Source organism: Mytilus californianus, unplaced genomic scaffold, assembly GCF_021869535.1.
Source record: "Mytilus californianus isolate M0D057914Y unplaced genomic scaffold, xbMytCali1.0.p SCAF_2, whole genome shotgun sequence".
Classification (NCBI taxonomy): Eukaryota; Metazoa; Mollusca; class Bivalvia; order Mytilida; family Mytilidae; genus Mytilus; species Mytilus californianus.
The window spans coordinates 100,871,204-100,888,168 of NW_026262668.1; the positions used below are offsets into that span (position 1 = coordinate 100,871,204).

The 16,965-nt window shown below is 33.8% G+C and overlaps 1 protein-coding gene across 1 annotated transcript in view; it reads right to left on the reverse strand.

The window, feature by feature from the left end:
- Positions 1-766: 766 nt before the first annotated feature.
- The window catches only part of LOC127730583 (E3 ubiquitin-protein ligase UBR3-like), a 110,338-nt gene continuing 94,139 nt past the window's right edge, over positions 767-16,965 (reverse strand). Inside the window, exons 34-36 of the mRNA XM_052239035.1 lie at positions 16,313-16,522; positions 12,266-12,405; positions 767-8,656 (exon numbers count right to left, since the gene is read on the reverse strand). Coding sequence (XP_052094995.1) covers positions 8,539-8,656; positions 12,266-12,405; positions 16,313-16,522 — 468 coding nt within the window. The 3' untranslated portion in view covers positions 767-8,538. The remainder of the gene's footprint in view (positions 8,657-12,265; positions 12,406-16,312; positions 16,523-16,965) is intronic.

Genomic DNA, 16,965 nt, shown 5'->3' on the forward strand with positions numbered 1-16,965 from the left:
GGACAACCTGTAGCTTGAAAAATAGCACGGTGACCCATACATTTAATTATATTTCTTAAAACAGCATGGCAAAATCTCCATTTTGGCAAAGTATATGAAAATTCTATTTGAGGAAATATATAGTGATGATTTGCCTTAAGTATTAAAGGAATATATCTCCTTAATGCAGGGCTCTGATTCCTTGTCCAGATTTCGCTATACTTTAGGTCCTTTTTGGTTACATCCACTCTTCAACATTTGTACTAGATTTTGGATATTCAGATATTTTGGCATTAAGCACCACTGAAGAGACATTAACTGTCGAAATGTGCATCTGGTGCATTAAAATTGGTACTGTTTACATTATTATAGTGGTTTTAAGATAATAGACAACACATTTTACCCCAATGTTTTCTTTTTATACATGTTGGTTGGCTGGCAGGGTTATCAAACACATTTTGATACCTAGATACCACAATGAAGATTGTGGCCAAGTTTGGTTAAATTTGGCCTTGTAGTTTCAGAGCAGAAGATTTTTTTAAAAGTTAATGGATGAAAACAAAGGATACCAAGCGATGAGAAAAGCTCACTTGGCCCTTAGATTTTTTATTGCAACTGTTGCACCCTGTAAACGAGGTCAAGGACAATAGACTTATACCAAAAGGTCTCTATAAATTTAAATAAAAAAATAAGCATCCTGACACTTGGTGGAAGCTAGATAAAAACTTATTCTGTTTTGGATTTGCAGAGAAACTTTTATGGCAATAAACATAGAAGTAACACTACAGAGATTTTTATGTTTTATTTGATTTTATATCACATTTATCAGTTGACTGATTCAGCCATAACATTATTAGCAGAAAAATATCAACAAAAAACAATCCAACTAAGTATTAATTCATCTGTTTAGAATCTAAGGTATTGTGGGTATGATTTCATTTGTATCAATACCCAAAGGTTTTTTATCAATGATTTTTTAGAAGTATACACATTCAATGAAATTACCCATTATCATTAAAATTTTAAAATGGAAAATAAAATATACAAAAATGTCAAAATATTAACAATAGGCTCACAATTTACAATGTGCACTGATTGAAAATTGAGGAACAAAATTAAATCAAAAGTGACACAATTTTTTTCGTCTTGTTTATCTAAAGCTTTGTTATGGAAAATATGTCTGAAATTCTATTTGTAAAACATTAAACATTAAGATCTGGAACAATTCATGCCAATAATTTGATGAAATTTAAACATATGTTGAGAAAAGAGTATAAAATCAAATTTTGATGAATAGATACCGAATTCAACAGTGGCGGATCCAAAGGGGGGCGTAGAGGGCGTACGCCCCGCCCCCCCTTTGCTTGAACTTTTTTTATTTTTTTTTTTTAAAATGATTAATCAGACTAGACTTCGTGAACTTTGCCATTACCCGGCCGTGTATTTTATTTTTATGCGACAATTCTTTACTTATAAAGATATTTTTCGCTCGTATTTATCGTAATATATTATTGATTATGTCAAAGTCATGTGATTCGCTACGATGGAGTTGATCAGCACGTAAAAAAAAAACGTCACTCAGTCATTTTGAAATTCAAATTACAGTAACACATTGCTTACGGCGGAGGATGACAAGCATGACTCTTTCAAAGTGACAAAGGATTGAACAAGAACCACGTATTGACTTCTATTTCACAATTCCATTCAACAGAAAGTAATACTCTATTACACTCTCATGAAAAAAAAAGTTCCACAGCAATATTAATTACCTACGAAAATATGTTTAACCCCAGACGCCCCAGCCAATTAATAACATTGCTGAATAGTGATCCCCAGTCAGTAAGCTCTAGATAGATTTAAAGTCTAAGGTACGGACCATTTGATTTGATAGGGCAGTCTGAGATATTTTAGAGAAAAAATTCTGACCCTGATTTTTGCCTTAAACAAAAATTCTGGCCGTATCTGTATTGAAAACAATTCTCGTGTCCCCTTTTTTGCTATTAGAAAAAAAAATCCAACAGAATTATTCAGCATTAAATGAACATGGTGAATAAAAAAACAGGTGTAAATTTTTTGGGGGGTTTGCATGTAAATCCCATATCTGACCGAAATGTCTGTTTTGCCGAACTGATTTGGTTGATTTGGGACCCCTCACTTCCCTTGTTAGGTGAAACATTTCAACCAAACATTTGGATAAAAAATGCTTGTTTGTCTTTGTTCGTGTCGGTCGTATTATAAACTTCATTGAATAGCTGTATATCATCATACATGTTTACAAAAAGAAATCTGTGAGGTTATGCTAAACTAACCATACAACAAACAAGAATTTTCCATGTCCATTTTTACTGACAAATCCCACATCACATATATTAGTACATAGCTTTGGATCCATTCAATCATTTTATAATAGACAATTAATGGGGAGAATGCGGCATCAAAAATGTCCAACCCTAGCTTACACTTTAACTATAAAATATACATGCCCCACGTCAGGAACCGTTAAAAATGTGCACTTCACACTTATTTTATGTTTTTTAGCCCCAAAAAGCCGCCCCTGTTCAATCTTTTATAATCCATGGTTTTATTCTCCGAAATTGAACCTGCCAGACAGGGTTGCGGACTATAGAGTACAATAAGCAAGAAATAAGAGAAAAAAATCTATTTCACAAGGTTTGTTTACGTTCCTCCATATTTGTTATTGAAATTGTAGAGGGCGCTCTTATCATTTTCAAAACTAATAAGTTTACCTAAATATAATAATTTGTAATTTTTATTCCAAATCAAATATAAACTGTTATCACAGAGATATGTCTCGCCTTTTTGTAATTTTGATAATGCAAATGTTGAAATTAAAATAGCAATACTTTAACATGTAAGTTATGCAAATATTCAAGGTCGAAGAACCATGACTGAAGGTACATGGCTAAACAATCTCCATGGAATGAGATGTGCCAATGCTAATACAACTGGATACCAAATACCATTGACCATATGTGAAAGTTTCAAAGTCAATTTACCATGATCAGGGGTGGGGCTATATAATCTCCATGGAAATGATACTCGCAAATGCCAATAAATTTGCATACCAAATATCATTGACCTAACATTAGCAGTTCATCTAAACTGATCTAATCACAAACTAATACATGTAAACTAAGCAAAAGTTTCAAAGTAAATAGACCATGACTGAGGGGGCGGGGACAAATATTCTCCATGGAAATGAGATGAGCTAATGCTTATACAACTGAACACCAATTAACATTGGCCTACCACTAATGGTTCCCCTTGAACTGACCTAATCACAAACTAATACATGTTAACTTAGCAAAATTTTCAAAGTCTATAGACTATGACTAATTGGGTGGAGCCAAATAATCTCCATGGAAATGAGATATGCCAATGCTTATACAACAGCATACCAAATATCATTGACCTACCACTAGTGGTTCCCCATAAATTGACCTAATCACAAACTAATACATGTAAACTATGAAAAGTTTCAAAGTCAATAGACCTTGACTGAGGGGCCGGGGCCAAATAATCTCCATTGTAATGAGATGTGCCAATGCTAATACAACTGCATACCAAATATCATTGACCTACCACTAGTGGTTCACCATGAACTAGACCTAATCACAAACTAATACATTGTTGACGCCACCGCCGCCGACACCGAAAACAGCATACCTATGTCTCGCTTTTTGACTCCGTCAACGCGAGACAATAAACTGATTAATTTCAAAATTAAAAGTTTCACTACAAATTTCTAGTTCTTTTCAAGAAATTTGCGAAAATAGCACGTGTAAATGATAATTTACATTGTATCATAGGTCAAATTTATTCGTTCAGTGTATGTTCACTGGTGTTAATATGTCCTTTGATTGAGTTAAGCTATTTCAGTTGATATTTTATAGTGTCTCTTTCTATGTTGTGATGTTACACTATTGTTTCAGAAAAAGGGTGAAGGTTTGGAACCATTAAAACGTTTAAACCAGCTGCATTTGTTTGCACCTGTCCTAAGTCAGGAATCTGATGTTCAGTAGTTGTCGTTTGTTGATGTGGTTCATAAGTGTTTCTCGTTTCTCGTTTTTTATGTAGATTAGACCGTTGGTTTTCCCGTTTGAATGGTTTTACACTAGTAATTTTTGGGGCTCTTTAAAGCTTACTGTTCGGTATGAGCCAAGGCTCCGTGTTGAAGACCATACTTTGACCTATAATGGTTTACTTTTATAAATTTTGACTTGGATGGAGAGTTGTCTCATTGGCACTCCTACCACATCTTCTTATATCTATGGTGAGAGTGTTCGGAAAATCTGTACTTAATAGATATCACTAGAATTCGACTTTGAAAGTAAAACAGTTCCATCCTTAAGTAAAAAAATGTTTAGCATATCTATTACATTAATGTTTGAAAGATCTTAAGCTAAAACAAAACACATACGTCAACACAAACACCAATAAAATGCTCCGCTGGGGCGCAGCTTGATACGACCGCAGAGGTCGAACCCTGAACAGTTGGGGCAAGTATGGACACAACATTCAAGCTTGATACAGCACTGAATTTGGATTGTAATTAAATATTTGACACAGCATAGGTTTCTGACACAGAATGAAAGTGGTCTAAGAACTTAAAAAATTTTAATTTACCTATTCAAACCATATCATTATTATTTGCTTTTATATATAAATCAGAAATAACCAATTTAAAATGGAAAATTTTAAAGAAAAAAAAAGGAAAAAAAAATCCCCCCCCCAAATTTTTTGAACCCCCTTATGATTCATCACCCCCAAACTCAATCCCAGCCTTCCCTTTGTGGTATGGTACCTTGCAGTACAATTTCAGAGAGATCAATACACTTGAACACAAGTTATTGTCTGGAAACTAGAAAAATGCTTGTTTTTTGGCCCCAAATTCCTAAACGTTTAGGGCAATTACCCCCAAACTCAAACCCAGCTTTCCCTTTGTGATATGGAACCTTGCAGTACGATTTCATAAAGATCCATACACTTACACACAAGTTATTGTCCTGAAACTAGAAAAATGCTTGTTTTTTTGCCCTTTTATGGCCCCTAAATACTAAAATTTTGAGGGAATTACCCCCAAAATCAATCTCAGCCTACCCTTTGTGGTATGGTACCTTGCAGTACAATTTCAGAGAGATCCATACACTTGAACACAAGTTATTGTCTGGAAACTAGAAAAATGCTTATTTTAGGCCCCTTTTTGGCCCCTTTTTCCTAAAATTTTTGGGCAATTACCCCCAAACTCAATTCCAGCTTTCCCTTTGTGATATAGAACCTTGTAGTACAACTTCATAAAGATCCATACACTTACACACAAGTTATTGTCATGAAACTAGAAAAATGCTGGTTTTTTGCCCCTTTTTTGCCCCTAATTCCTAAAATTTGGAGGCAATTACCCCCAAAATCAATCCCAGCATTCCCTTTGTGATATGGAACCTTGTGATACAATGTCAGAGAGATCCATAGACTTACACACAAGTTATGTCCGGAAGTTACAAAAATGCTTATTTTTGGCCCCTAATTCCTTAACTGTTGGTACCATAAACCCCAAAATCAATCCCCACCTTCCTTTTGTGGTATTGAACCTTATGGTAAAATTTCATTAAGATCCATTCACTTAAACTAAAGTTAGAGTGCGAAAACTAATGTGTCTTCGGACGACGCCGCCTTTGTCATACCAATATACGACCACGAAATTTTTTTGCGGTCGTATAAAAAGGAACGAATAACCGACTACGTTTTGTAGTTTATACATCGTTATGCATAAGCTGGTTCGGGTTGACTTCTACACTTTTTTCTTTCCATTAAATTCAAGCAGTTTCTTAATTGTTTTTTTTTTTTGTGATTTTGGCTTATTTTAAAACTCGTGAAGTGTTGTAGAATCATTTACAAGCATTTTCAACTTCTATTTGATTTATATGGAAAACAGGTTTTTCCATGAAAATACCGCAAACAATCACACACACAATTTAAAATTACTGGAGTTTCATTAGACGTTTTCTAACAATTACAAAAAGTTTTTTTACCTGAATTCTCGTGGCAAGAAAGGGGTGTTGACAATGTACCAGTGCGAATTATACAAGGCCGTCTACAGGGTATGCACAGTTATTACATCATGTATTGCACCATGATCAAAATTGTTAATCATAAACTAAACAGATTGTAGAAAATCAAAGAACTATTTTCAGCGGAAGCACTCAAAAGAACTTGAGTAAATCAACCAAAGTCGACTTACTGATTAGCGTGTGATAACAGAATAAAAAGCACAAGTTGAACAATATAACATGAAATTGTATCAACTCTCCTCAGCTGTCAAAAATTCTTTAAATATGTCATATTTGTGAGTACTTTTATTGATTTGAATTTATAGATGAAATAAAGCAACCAGCTATTTCTCACCTACTTTCATAATTTAAAACATTGCTTTTCTCACTGCCAAGATGTGAGCAACTAGTTTTTTTGAGTTCATGGTATAATTTTGTGAATTTCTGACACCCTTTAAAGTACAACCCAAAAATGTTAATGTCCATGATAGCAATTGTGCAAAGCAACATGTTTACCCCCTGCTACTGTATCATATTTTTCTGTTGCAAAAAAGGGTGTCAATTACAAAAATCTTCAAATATAAAGATTTTTACAAATATTTGTATTTATGGAAAATTAAGTCTAAACAGCTGAGTGTTGGCTTAGGTTCTATATTTGTGTTTCAATATGTTATATAGTTCTGAAGCTAAAGCTAATACTTTTAATCAAACATTTTCTTCTTTTTATAATCCTAATATTTTTTGTGAACTTCAAACTGTTAAAAAAAAAACATTTCTAGACACAAATCTTACATTACACTTTCCATCAGTGAAAAAATTAAAAATGAGATTTTAATATTTACCAATTGTTTCATGGCATTATTAAAATTCTTGTCCAATATGGGAGGACATGGCATGAAATCATGGAAAGATATGAATTTATCACATATTTTTGCCTAAGAAATTTGAAAGAAAAAAAATTAATAATACAATGGAATAAAGCTGATTCATTTATTCAATGTGTGTGTTTGATAAAAATGTTTGTTTGGTTTTTTTTTGCTTTTAGATTAATTTTTTACCATTTCATTTATACCTGTAACCAAACAAAGCCACACTGTTTCTAGTCATGAGGTCAAAATACCCAACATAATCTTAGAAATAAAAGATTTAAGTAATTTTGTTTGAACACTACACTAAGTCTTGTAAATTGGACTTAGCTTCTTAAGGGAGAGTGCTTTTTTAGATTTTGCAAATGTGGTCTGATGAGTCATTTCAATGAAAACTATACTGTCAGCTTGTTTTATAATCATGTTCAGTTTGTGTCATATCAGCAATGCAAAAACAAGGATATCACTGGAAAAACATGTGATAAATATAATCATCTATGGTAGACAATGTATTATTTCTACCTAGGACAGTCCTGTTCAGTGAAAAATTATATAAATACATAAATGACAATAAATTTTTTATACTGTTGTGGCACAGTAGTAACTAGGGATGTCAACGAGTCTTCGAGTACGTAGTACCGAGTATCGATTACCAAAATGATACTCGACTACTCGGTTTCCTGTTAGAATTTTGTTGCTTTCTTAAGTATAAACAAAAAATATTTTTATTGAGAACACCTCCCGGGACATTATATATTTTTAAAAATTAATAAAAGTTAACGATTCGAATGTTTGCGTTTAACTCATTTTAATTCCTCAAAACAGAGGTATATTTAGGATATACGAACAAGAGCATTTTTTCAAGGCTGACACTTTTAGCTAATCTGAGTCACTCCCCCACCTCTGTACCGTCAGGGCACATATTTTCATCAGCAGGACTGTTAGTTACCCAACAAATTAGAGAAATCGCTACGTTCCAGAAAAGTTGACAAGATAATATGTTTACATAAGAACAAATTCGTTGCACCCTGTATCGACCCTCAGAAAATGATTAATGCCATCAGTAAGTTATAATTATCACCCCTTTGTTGATTATTACATGTGTTTTTTTTGCGGTTTCCAAATACTAGTACTGTTGTTTGAGTAATAATTTTTCTATAGATATTAATTAATTACTTGATTAGATTATTACCGTTTACATAATTAGTACATGTAGTAAATGAGCTATTAATTATGGTATAAAATTCCTTGGACTGTTATCTAGTCCTAGGAAATGATGTTAAGGGTTTTATGATCATAAGACAACGACCTACAATACATAAAATGGTATAATTTTGTGTTTCCATTTTGTAAATGTTTTACCGAGCGAGTACTCAAGTATCGCTCGGTAAATCCAACGAGTAATCAATTAGTAAATCTTCACCGTGTTGACATCCCTAGTAGTAACGGTAGTGAAGTTCTGTTTAGCCCTACAATAGGCTATAATTTCATTTACTTGCACAACAGATATGTAATTTCAGCCCTAAGTGATACTTCATTTTAATAATAAAAAAAAAACCCAATGCAAGCATAAAGATGAGATTCTTTCATAGAAGATTATCACAGGAATGGAACATAATGCAAACTCATAATCTGTCTAAATGCCAAATCCATCTTTTACAAGAGTGATCAAAACTATGTGATAACCATTGTTGTTTAAGTAGGTTATATCTCTCTTGGCTCAGGAACAAAGGCTTTCCTCTCCTACAAAAACAAATAAATATATTAGTCATCAACTGTTGACACAGAGATATGTCTTGCCTGTATGAAATTTTGATGGTATGATGCAAATGTTGAAATTAAAATGTCAATACTTATATTAAATTCTATTACTTAATATATGTAAACTATGCAAAACATCCAAAGGCAATGAACCATAGCTAAAGGTGCAGGGTCAAATAATCTCCTTGGAAATGAGAAATGCTAATGCTTATACAACTGCATGCCAAATACCGTTGACTAATCATAAGTGGTGCCCCTTAGACTTACCTAAACACAAACTTTGAAACTATGCATTCAAAGTCAATCAACAATAACTGAGGGGATGTGGCCATATATCTCTCTGGAAATGAGAAACTCTAATGCAACTGCATAACAAAAATCATTGACTTACCATTAGTCATTCAATTTAAACTGACCTAATCACAAACTGCAACATGTCAACTATGCAAAAGATCAGTCAATAGACCTGGACTGAGGGGGTGAGGCCAAATAATCTCCATACATATCAATTGTGCAAATGCTAATATAAGTGCATACCAAATATCATCTACTTACCATAAGTGGTTCCCTTCAAACTGACCTATTCAGAAACTTAAACATGTATACTATGCAAAAGTTCCAAATTCAATAGTCCATGAGGAGGGGGCAAGTTCAAATAATCTCCATTGGAAATGAGATGTGTCAATGCTAATACAACTGCATATCAAATATCATTGACATACCTCAAGTGGTTCTCCTTAAGCTGACCTAATCACAAACTAATACATTTTTGACCCCAATGCCAACACCACTGGAAACAGCAGCCCCAAGTCTCACCTTTGCCATTTCGTTGAGGACTGGCAATAAAAATCCTACAGTGGTTAAATGTCATGGGGCATAACTTGAAAGACAATACTATCAAATTTGAACTGGATTTGTTTAGCGGTCCTTACAAAATTTAAAATTTCAAATGATTTGGTTGAGGCTTTCTCATTCCTGTGCTTAAACCCCAAATTTGTTCTTTTTTTTGCTTTGTGAAAGGGCATTACTCTGGAACAACAATAGTTTATTTTAGGTATAAATAGTTGAACATTCACCAAATTTGAAGAAGAATCTGGTAAATAACAAGAGCTTATATGCACTTCATAGGAACTCTGGTGGATAGTTGTTTCATTGGCAATCACACTACATCTCTTTATTTTTACATGAAAATGAGGTCAAGGTCAGATTACCTGTTCAAAAGAAACATGTAGACCTTACAATCATCAATCCAACCACCAAATATAGTTGACCTACTACAATACAGAAATAGGCCTTAACAGAAAACTTAAACTAAACAGAAGACCAATGGACCATGACAATAAAAAGGTAAAATATAGCTGACCTATTGTTTATAGTATCTGAGAAACAGACCTGTGTGTCACAAAACATGTTTAACCCTGACACATTTTGAGCCTGTCCTAAGTCCCCTCTAGCCTTTGTTAGTTTTGTGTGTTTTTTTAATTTTTGTTCATTTGTATGATTCAGAGTTTAGTGTGGTGTCCATTTCGCAGAACAAGTATACGTTGTTTAGGGGCTAGCTGAAGCCTGCCTCCAGGTGCAGGTTTTCTGAGTTGAAGACCCAATGGTGGTCTTGGGCTGTTTCCTGCTCTTTGGTCAGGTTGTTGTCTCTTTGACACATTCCCTGTTTTCATTCTCTATTCAAAACACAAAAAACTTAACATTGATCACTGATACATGAAATGAGGTCGAGGTCAGGTGAATCTTCTATGATAAACATGTAATGTAGACGTTGCAAGGATCCCATATACCAAATATAGTTATCCTATTATTCATAATAAGTGAGAAATTCACATGAAAATAAAACTATAGTTTTTATAAGCAGTTGCAGAACCATGAAAATGATGTCAAGACAATGGACATATGACAGACGAAAATTTCTTAACATTAGGCATCTTTATACTAACTATGAAGCAACCAGGACTTCTACCTTCTGAAATGTAAAGCTTAATACAAATAGCTAACACTGTTTGGTTGCCAAGGATTTAGCAGCATGTGAGACAAATTCACCCCATAATGGTCTCTCATTTGAGTATTAAGGCCAGACTTTTTTTATTATCTGTTTAACGAGATCCGCCGACTCCAATTTTCCGATTTCAGAATAAAAATAAAAGAAGTACTTTTTACTTTTATTTTTATTTTTCCCGCCGACTGTTACGAAATCCTCAGAAAAAAAATATAAAATCTGTGGTTTACAATACCCGCTTTCGTCATCGGTTATATTTAATTTTTACCAAGTCGATGAAACAGCAATTTCAAAGTAAAGAAATGAAAGGCATAAACGATTTATGACTTCAAAAAAGAGGTTAAAGCATTAATTCTTTAAGCTGGTGGCATGTTTTTTCATAAAAACAATTTGTTTAAAACCACTTTCGCCAGTACTTGTTACACGAGAGAGTACATCAAATCATTCTAACTTTCGGCTAAATAAGTTATTACTTCATTTGAACTTGATGAAATTAGCCTGAAGTAAATTTGTAATCCATGTATTGCATTAAAAACGTCATATTCCTTTCCAAAAAGCGTATCATACATCGTTTATTTTTGTAAAGTTTTCTCCAACATTTAAATTATTGGGTACATTTTTGAAGAACTACGGATCGGAATGACTACGGACGCATGAATGGCACTGCTGACAGACAAAAATTGATCCCAAAAGGAAAAATTATGCATTCCACACGCATTAACGTACTTTTGGTTAGATATTTTTGATTAATGTTTATATTTCCTTTTTAATGCATTGTTTCAATTTATAAGTTAATGTTGCTCAACCGTGTCTATTACACTAATATAAAATACTTATATTATTTCCAAGCTTAACGGTTAAATGAATATATCTTTTTAATGACAAATAATTAATTTCATGAACATGATAACAGAGTAGTTTTTTTAATTGAATTGTATATACAGTATAAACATGTAACATACACACTGGTAATATACATATATATAGTGTATATGCAGGGAGGTTGATATACTTGCCTGGTGCATATGCATGGATCTAAATTAGATGACATACAGAATCAAGATATTTTTTAAGGTTCATATTAATAGAAGGTTAATATACTGGTCTGTTTTCATTTCATTGTTCTTGTATTTTGATAAATTCTTAAAAAAAAAAAAAAAAAAAAAAAAAGGTCACTTATAAATGGTTTTATTTTTATTTTTAGTGTCGACTGGACCAACTTTGCACTTTTATTTTTTTTTTTATTCCGTCCCTTGACCCTAATTTTTTACAAATTTTCTCGTTAAACAGATAAAAAAAGTCAGGCCTAATGAGTGGAAACCATCATACAAATTTGAAAAAGGTTTGATAAAAAATGTAGGCACTATCCTGGTAACTTGAATTAATATTGGATATTGTCCCTCCAGAAAAAATGGCCCCAAGTTACATTTTCCTGATTATGGAACCCATTCAAGGTTATGCTGAGAGGTAACCTTCATATACATAAGACTCATATTCAAGTCAGGTAAAGTATAGTGATGTCTGCATTCAAACTTCTTGTCAGTGTGACTGAGAAAAGGTTAAAATGGCTCAGGTATGCTACTTACTTTAATTCTCTGTCCTCCTCACCATGATCATCTAGGTAAATAGAGCCCCATAGTGTGGCTCTTGGACCTCTGATCACTACTACAGTACTGGAGTTGATCAGTAGAAACATTCCAGTACCAGCTCCACACTGTACAGAATGCTACAAATGTTATTAGTGTAAAATTTAAGTCATATTGATACAATCAAAAATATTCAACAACAAAAATCAGGTAGCTCAACTCATACTTTCAACATGTATTACTAAATTGTGTTCTGAAGTTAACAATATTTAAATAAATTTAAATCAATCTTATATACAACCTAGTTCTATTATCTTCATTGGAAAAATAAAATGCTCCGCAGGGCGCAGCTTGATACGACCGCAGAGGTCGAACCCTGAACAGTTGGGGCAAGTATGGACACAACATTCAAGCTTGATACAGCTTTGCATTTGGATTGTGATTAAATATTTGACACAGCATAGGTTTCTGACACAGAATGAATGTGGTCTAAGAACTTAAAAATTTTAAATTGGACATTCACCTATTATGGTCCAATATCCAAAATCTAAATACATGGTTAGATTCAGCATATCAAAGAACCCCAAGAATTCAATTTTTGATGAAATCAAACAAAGTTTAATTTTGGACCCTTTTGACCTCAATGTGGACAAAGTTGAAAACGCGGCCCAAAAATCAAAAATCTAAATACATGGTTAGATTCAGCATATCAAAGAACCCCATATACTCAATTTTTGTTGAAATCAAACAAAGTTTAATTTTGGACCCCGATTTGGACCAACTTGAAAACTGGGCCCATAATCAAAAATCTAAATACATGTTTAGATTCAGCATATCAAAGAACCCTAAGAATTCAATTTTTGTTAAAATCAAACTAAGTTTAATTTTGGACCCTTTGGACCTTAATGTAGACCAATTTGAAAACGGAACCAAAAATTAAGAATCTAAATACATGGTTAGATTCGGCATATCAAAGAACCCCAAAAATTCAATTTTTGATGAAATCAAACAAAGTTTAATTTTGGACCCTTTGGACCTCAATTTGGACCAATTAAAAAAACGGGGCCCAAAATCCAAAAACTAAATACACGGTTAGATTCAGCATATTAAAGAAACCCAAGAATTCAAGAATAAAACCCCATTGAAATTGGTCAAGAAATAAGCAATTTATACGAAGTATCTTCTTTTGCACAATACTGTGCAATTAAATATTTCTTGCTATTGCGCAATACTGTACAATTGACAATTTCTTGCTATTGCGCAATATTGTGCTATTGGATATTTCTTGCTATTGCGCAATACTGTGCAATTGAAGATTTCTTGCTATTGCGCAATACTGTGCAATTGAAGATTTCTTGCTATTGTGCAATACTGCGCAATTGAAAATTTCTTGCTATTGCACAATACTTATTATATAATAATTTACACATCCTGTTTGGTGTGTATCTCCTACCATATCATTATTATTTGCTTTTAAATATAAATCAGAAATAACCAACTTAAAATGGAAAATTTTAAAAGAAAAAAAAAATGAAAAAAAAAAAATCCCCCCCCCACAAATATTTTGAACCCCCTTATGATTCATCACCCCCAAACTCAATCCCAGCCTTCCCTTTGTGGAATGGTACCTTGCAGTACAATTTCAGAGAGATCCATACACTTGAACACAAGTTATTGTCTGGAAACTAGAAAAATGTGTTTTTTGGCCCCTTTTTGGCCCCAAATTCCTAAACGTTTAGGGCAATTACCCCCAAACTCAAACCCAGCTTTCCCTTTGTGATATGGAACCTTGTAGTACAATTTCAGAAAGATCCATACACTTACACACAAGTTATTGTCCTGAAACTAGAAAAAAGCTTGTTTTTTGCCCCTTTTTGGCCCCTAATTCCTAAAATATTGAGGCAATTACCCCCATCATCAATCCCAGCCTTCCCTTTGTGGTATGGTACCTCGCAGTACAATTTCAGAGAGATCCATACACTTGAACACAAGTTATTGTCTGGAAACTAGAAAAATGCTTATTTTTGGCCCCCAATTCCTAAATGTTTCGGCAATTACCCCCCAAACTCAATTCCAGCTTTCCCTTTGTGATATGGAACCTTGTAGTACAATTTCAGAAAGATCCATACACTTACACACAAGTTATTGTTATGAAACTAGAAAAATGCTTGTTTTTTGCCCCTTTTTTGGCCCCTAATTCCTAAAATTTTGAGGCAATTACCCCCAAAATCAATCCCAGCATTCCTTTTGTGATATGGAACCTTGTGGTACAATGTCAGAGAGATCCATACACTAACACACAAGTTATGTCTGGAAGTTACAAAAATGCTTATTTTTGGCCCCTTTTTGGCCCCTAATTCCTTTACTGTTGGTACCATAACCCCCAAAAACAATCCCAACCTTCCTTTTGTGGTATTGAACCTTGTGGTAAAATTTCATAGAGATCCATTCACTTAAACTAAAGTTAGAGTGCGAAAACCAATGTGTCTTCGGACGATGCCGGACGACGCCAGACAACGACGACGACGACGACGCCGGACGACGACGACGCCAACGTCATACCAATATACGACCACAAAAATTTTTTTGCGGTCGTATAATAATATAGTGTCAAATCTTTCATATGGATTTTTTTGTAAAAAAAAAAGATGAAAACATTTGCAGATATTTTTACTGGTCTTCCTTTATAAAAATGCATTTCTTTAAACATAATTTAAAAGCAGTGTAAGGGAAGTAACCAAAACGTTGTATTTGGATTACCTCCCTTACACTGTTTTAGATTATCTTTATTGTTCATTAACCATTACTTTATACATAATTTAAAAGCAGTGTAAGGGAGATAATTTCAATGATGTATTTGATTTATCTCCCTTACACTGCTTTAAATTATGTTTTGTACTAAAGTATTTGTCCATTAACCAGGACAACCTTGTTTTTCCCCCTTTTTTGCCCCTAATTCCTAAACGGTTTGAGCCATAACCCCCCAAAGCAAATCCTAACCATCCCTTTGTGGTATGGAAACTTGTAGTATAATTTCAGAGAGATCCATACACCGTTCCACAGTTATTGTCTGGAAACTAGAAAATGCTCATTTTTGGCCCCTTTTTGGCCCCTAATTCCTTAACTGTTGGTACCATAACCCCCAAAATCAATCCCAACCTTCCTTTTGTGGTATTTAACCTAATGGTCAAATTTCAAAAAGATCCATTCACTTAAACTAAAGTTAGAGTGCGAAAACCAATATGTATTCGGACGACGACGCCGGACGACGACGACGACGACGACGACGACGACGCCAACGTCATACCAATATACGACCACAAAATTTTTTTGCGGTCGTATAATAAAATGAAAGAACCTTTAGTGATCTGGTGATATACATAGGTAATAAATCTAAAGAAAAATCCTCTATCCTTCAACCTCACCCCCTCATGAGATGACCCCAAATTAATCCATAGGGGTATCATGATGTCATGTTTTCTATCAATGGTGACATCATCTATTAATGTTATTGAATTTCATTCTTTATTTTTATACAAAACTTGGCAGGAAAATTCCTGTGTGCTATATATTCGTTATACCGTTCACTACTGACTCCTACGGATCCATAAAGGGTTAGTAAAATCCATAGAGGATTCGGCCTAAGGCCCCACCCCCTATAAATTTTACTAACCCCTATGGATCTGTGGGGGTCAGTAGCAAACCATATAACTTATAATAAAGTACTGCATCTCCTAATTTTGTATATGCTAGACTTATACAGTTGATTCATTATTATACATGAGGTACTGATTGTCTTGGATTTCTTTGAAACACAAATTTAAGTGTTCAATGAAGTACAAATTTCAGGAAGGCTTCTATGCTAAAATTGTAAAAAAAAAAACATGAAATGCGATTTTAACTTTTAACTTTTTACTTTTAACCATGAAATTAAATGAATTTACAGTATGTAACTAAATTTGACCTTGGAAAAGATAGTTCCTACTTATCAAATGTTGCTTCATCCTTATTTGCCTTGCTACACAAACTACATAACACATCACTTACATGTACACACTCATAACTACTCTGTTGTTGACAACAGGACTGTCTAAAACAGAGGTACTGTCCACATACAAGACAGAGAGCAGGATCCTTGGGTACACTGCTACACATACCACATTGTCTACTGTTGTAACTCTGGAATATCTTGTAATAGTGATGAGGTAGTACAATTAGCTGTGGGGGATGCCACGTAGGTGTGTACATCAATAAACTCTGAAATACACAAAAGAGTAAAGGGGACATACTGTATGGGGTTTGGCAGAACCCTATGTCTCGCCTGTGATTGTTACTGTCAGTGTAAAAGTGTAATGTTGACTTAAAAAGTGAGTCCATTTATCAATAATTTAATTTTGGATGTAACACGTCTTCTGATTGGCTGACGTTGTTTTGTTTATCAGCTCATAGACATAATTTTGTCATGTGACCGTGACGTCATCAACGTTTTTTCATGGTTTACTCCGCTTTAAAATGGAATTTAGAATTAAATTATAAGAAATGACTGTAATATTTTTTCTGTCTATTCGAAATAACATAAAAAAATGTGGTGCACACTTTAAAATAACCCGCTACGCGGGTTATTCAGTGTGCACCACATTTTTGATGTTATTTCGAATAGACAGAAAAAATATTACAGTCATTCCTTAAGAAAAATACAG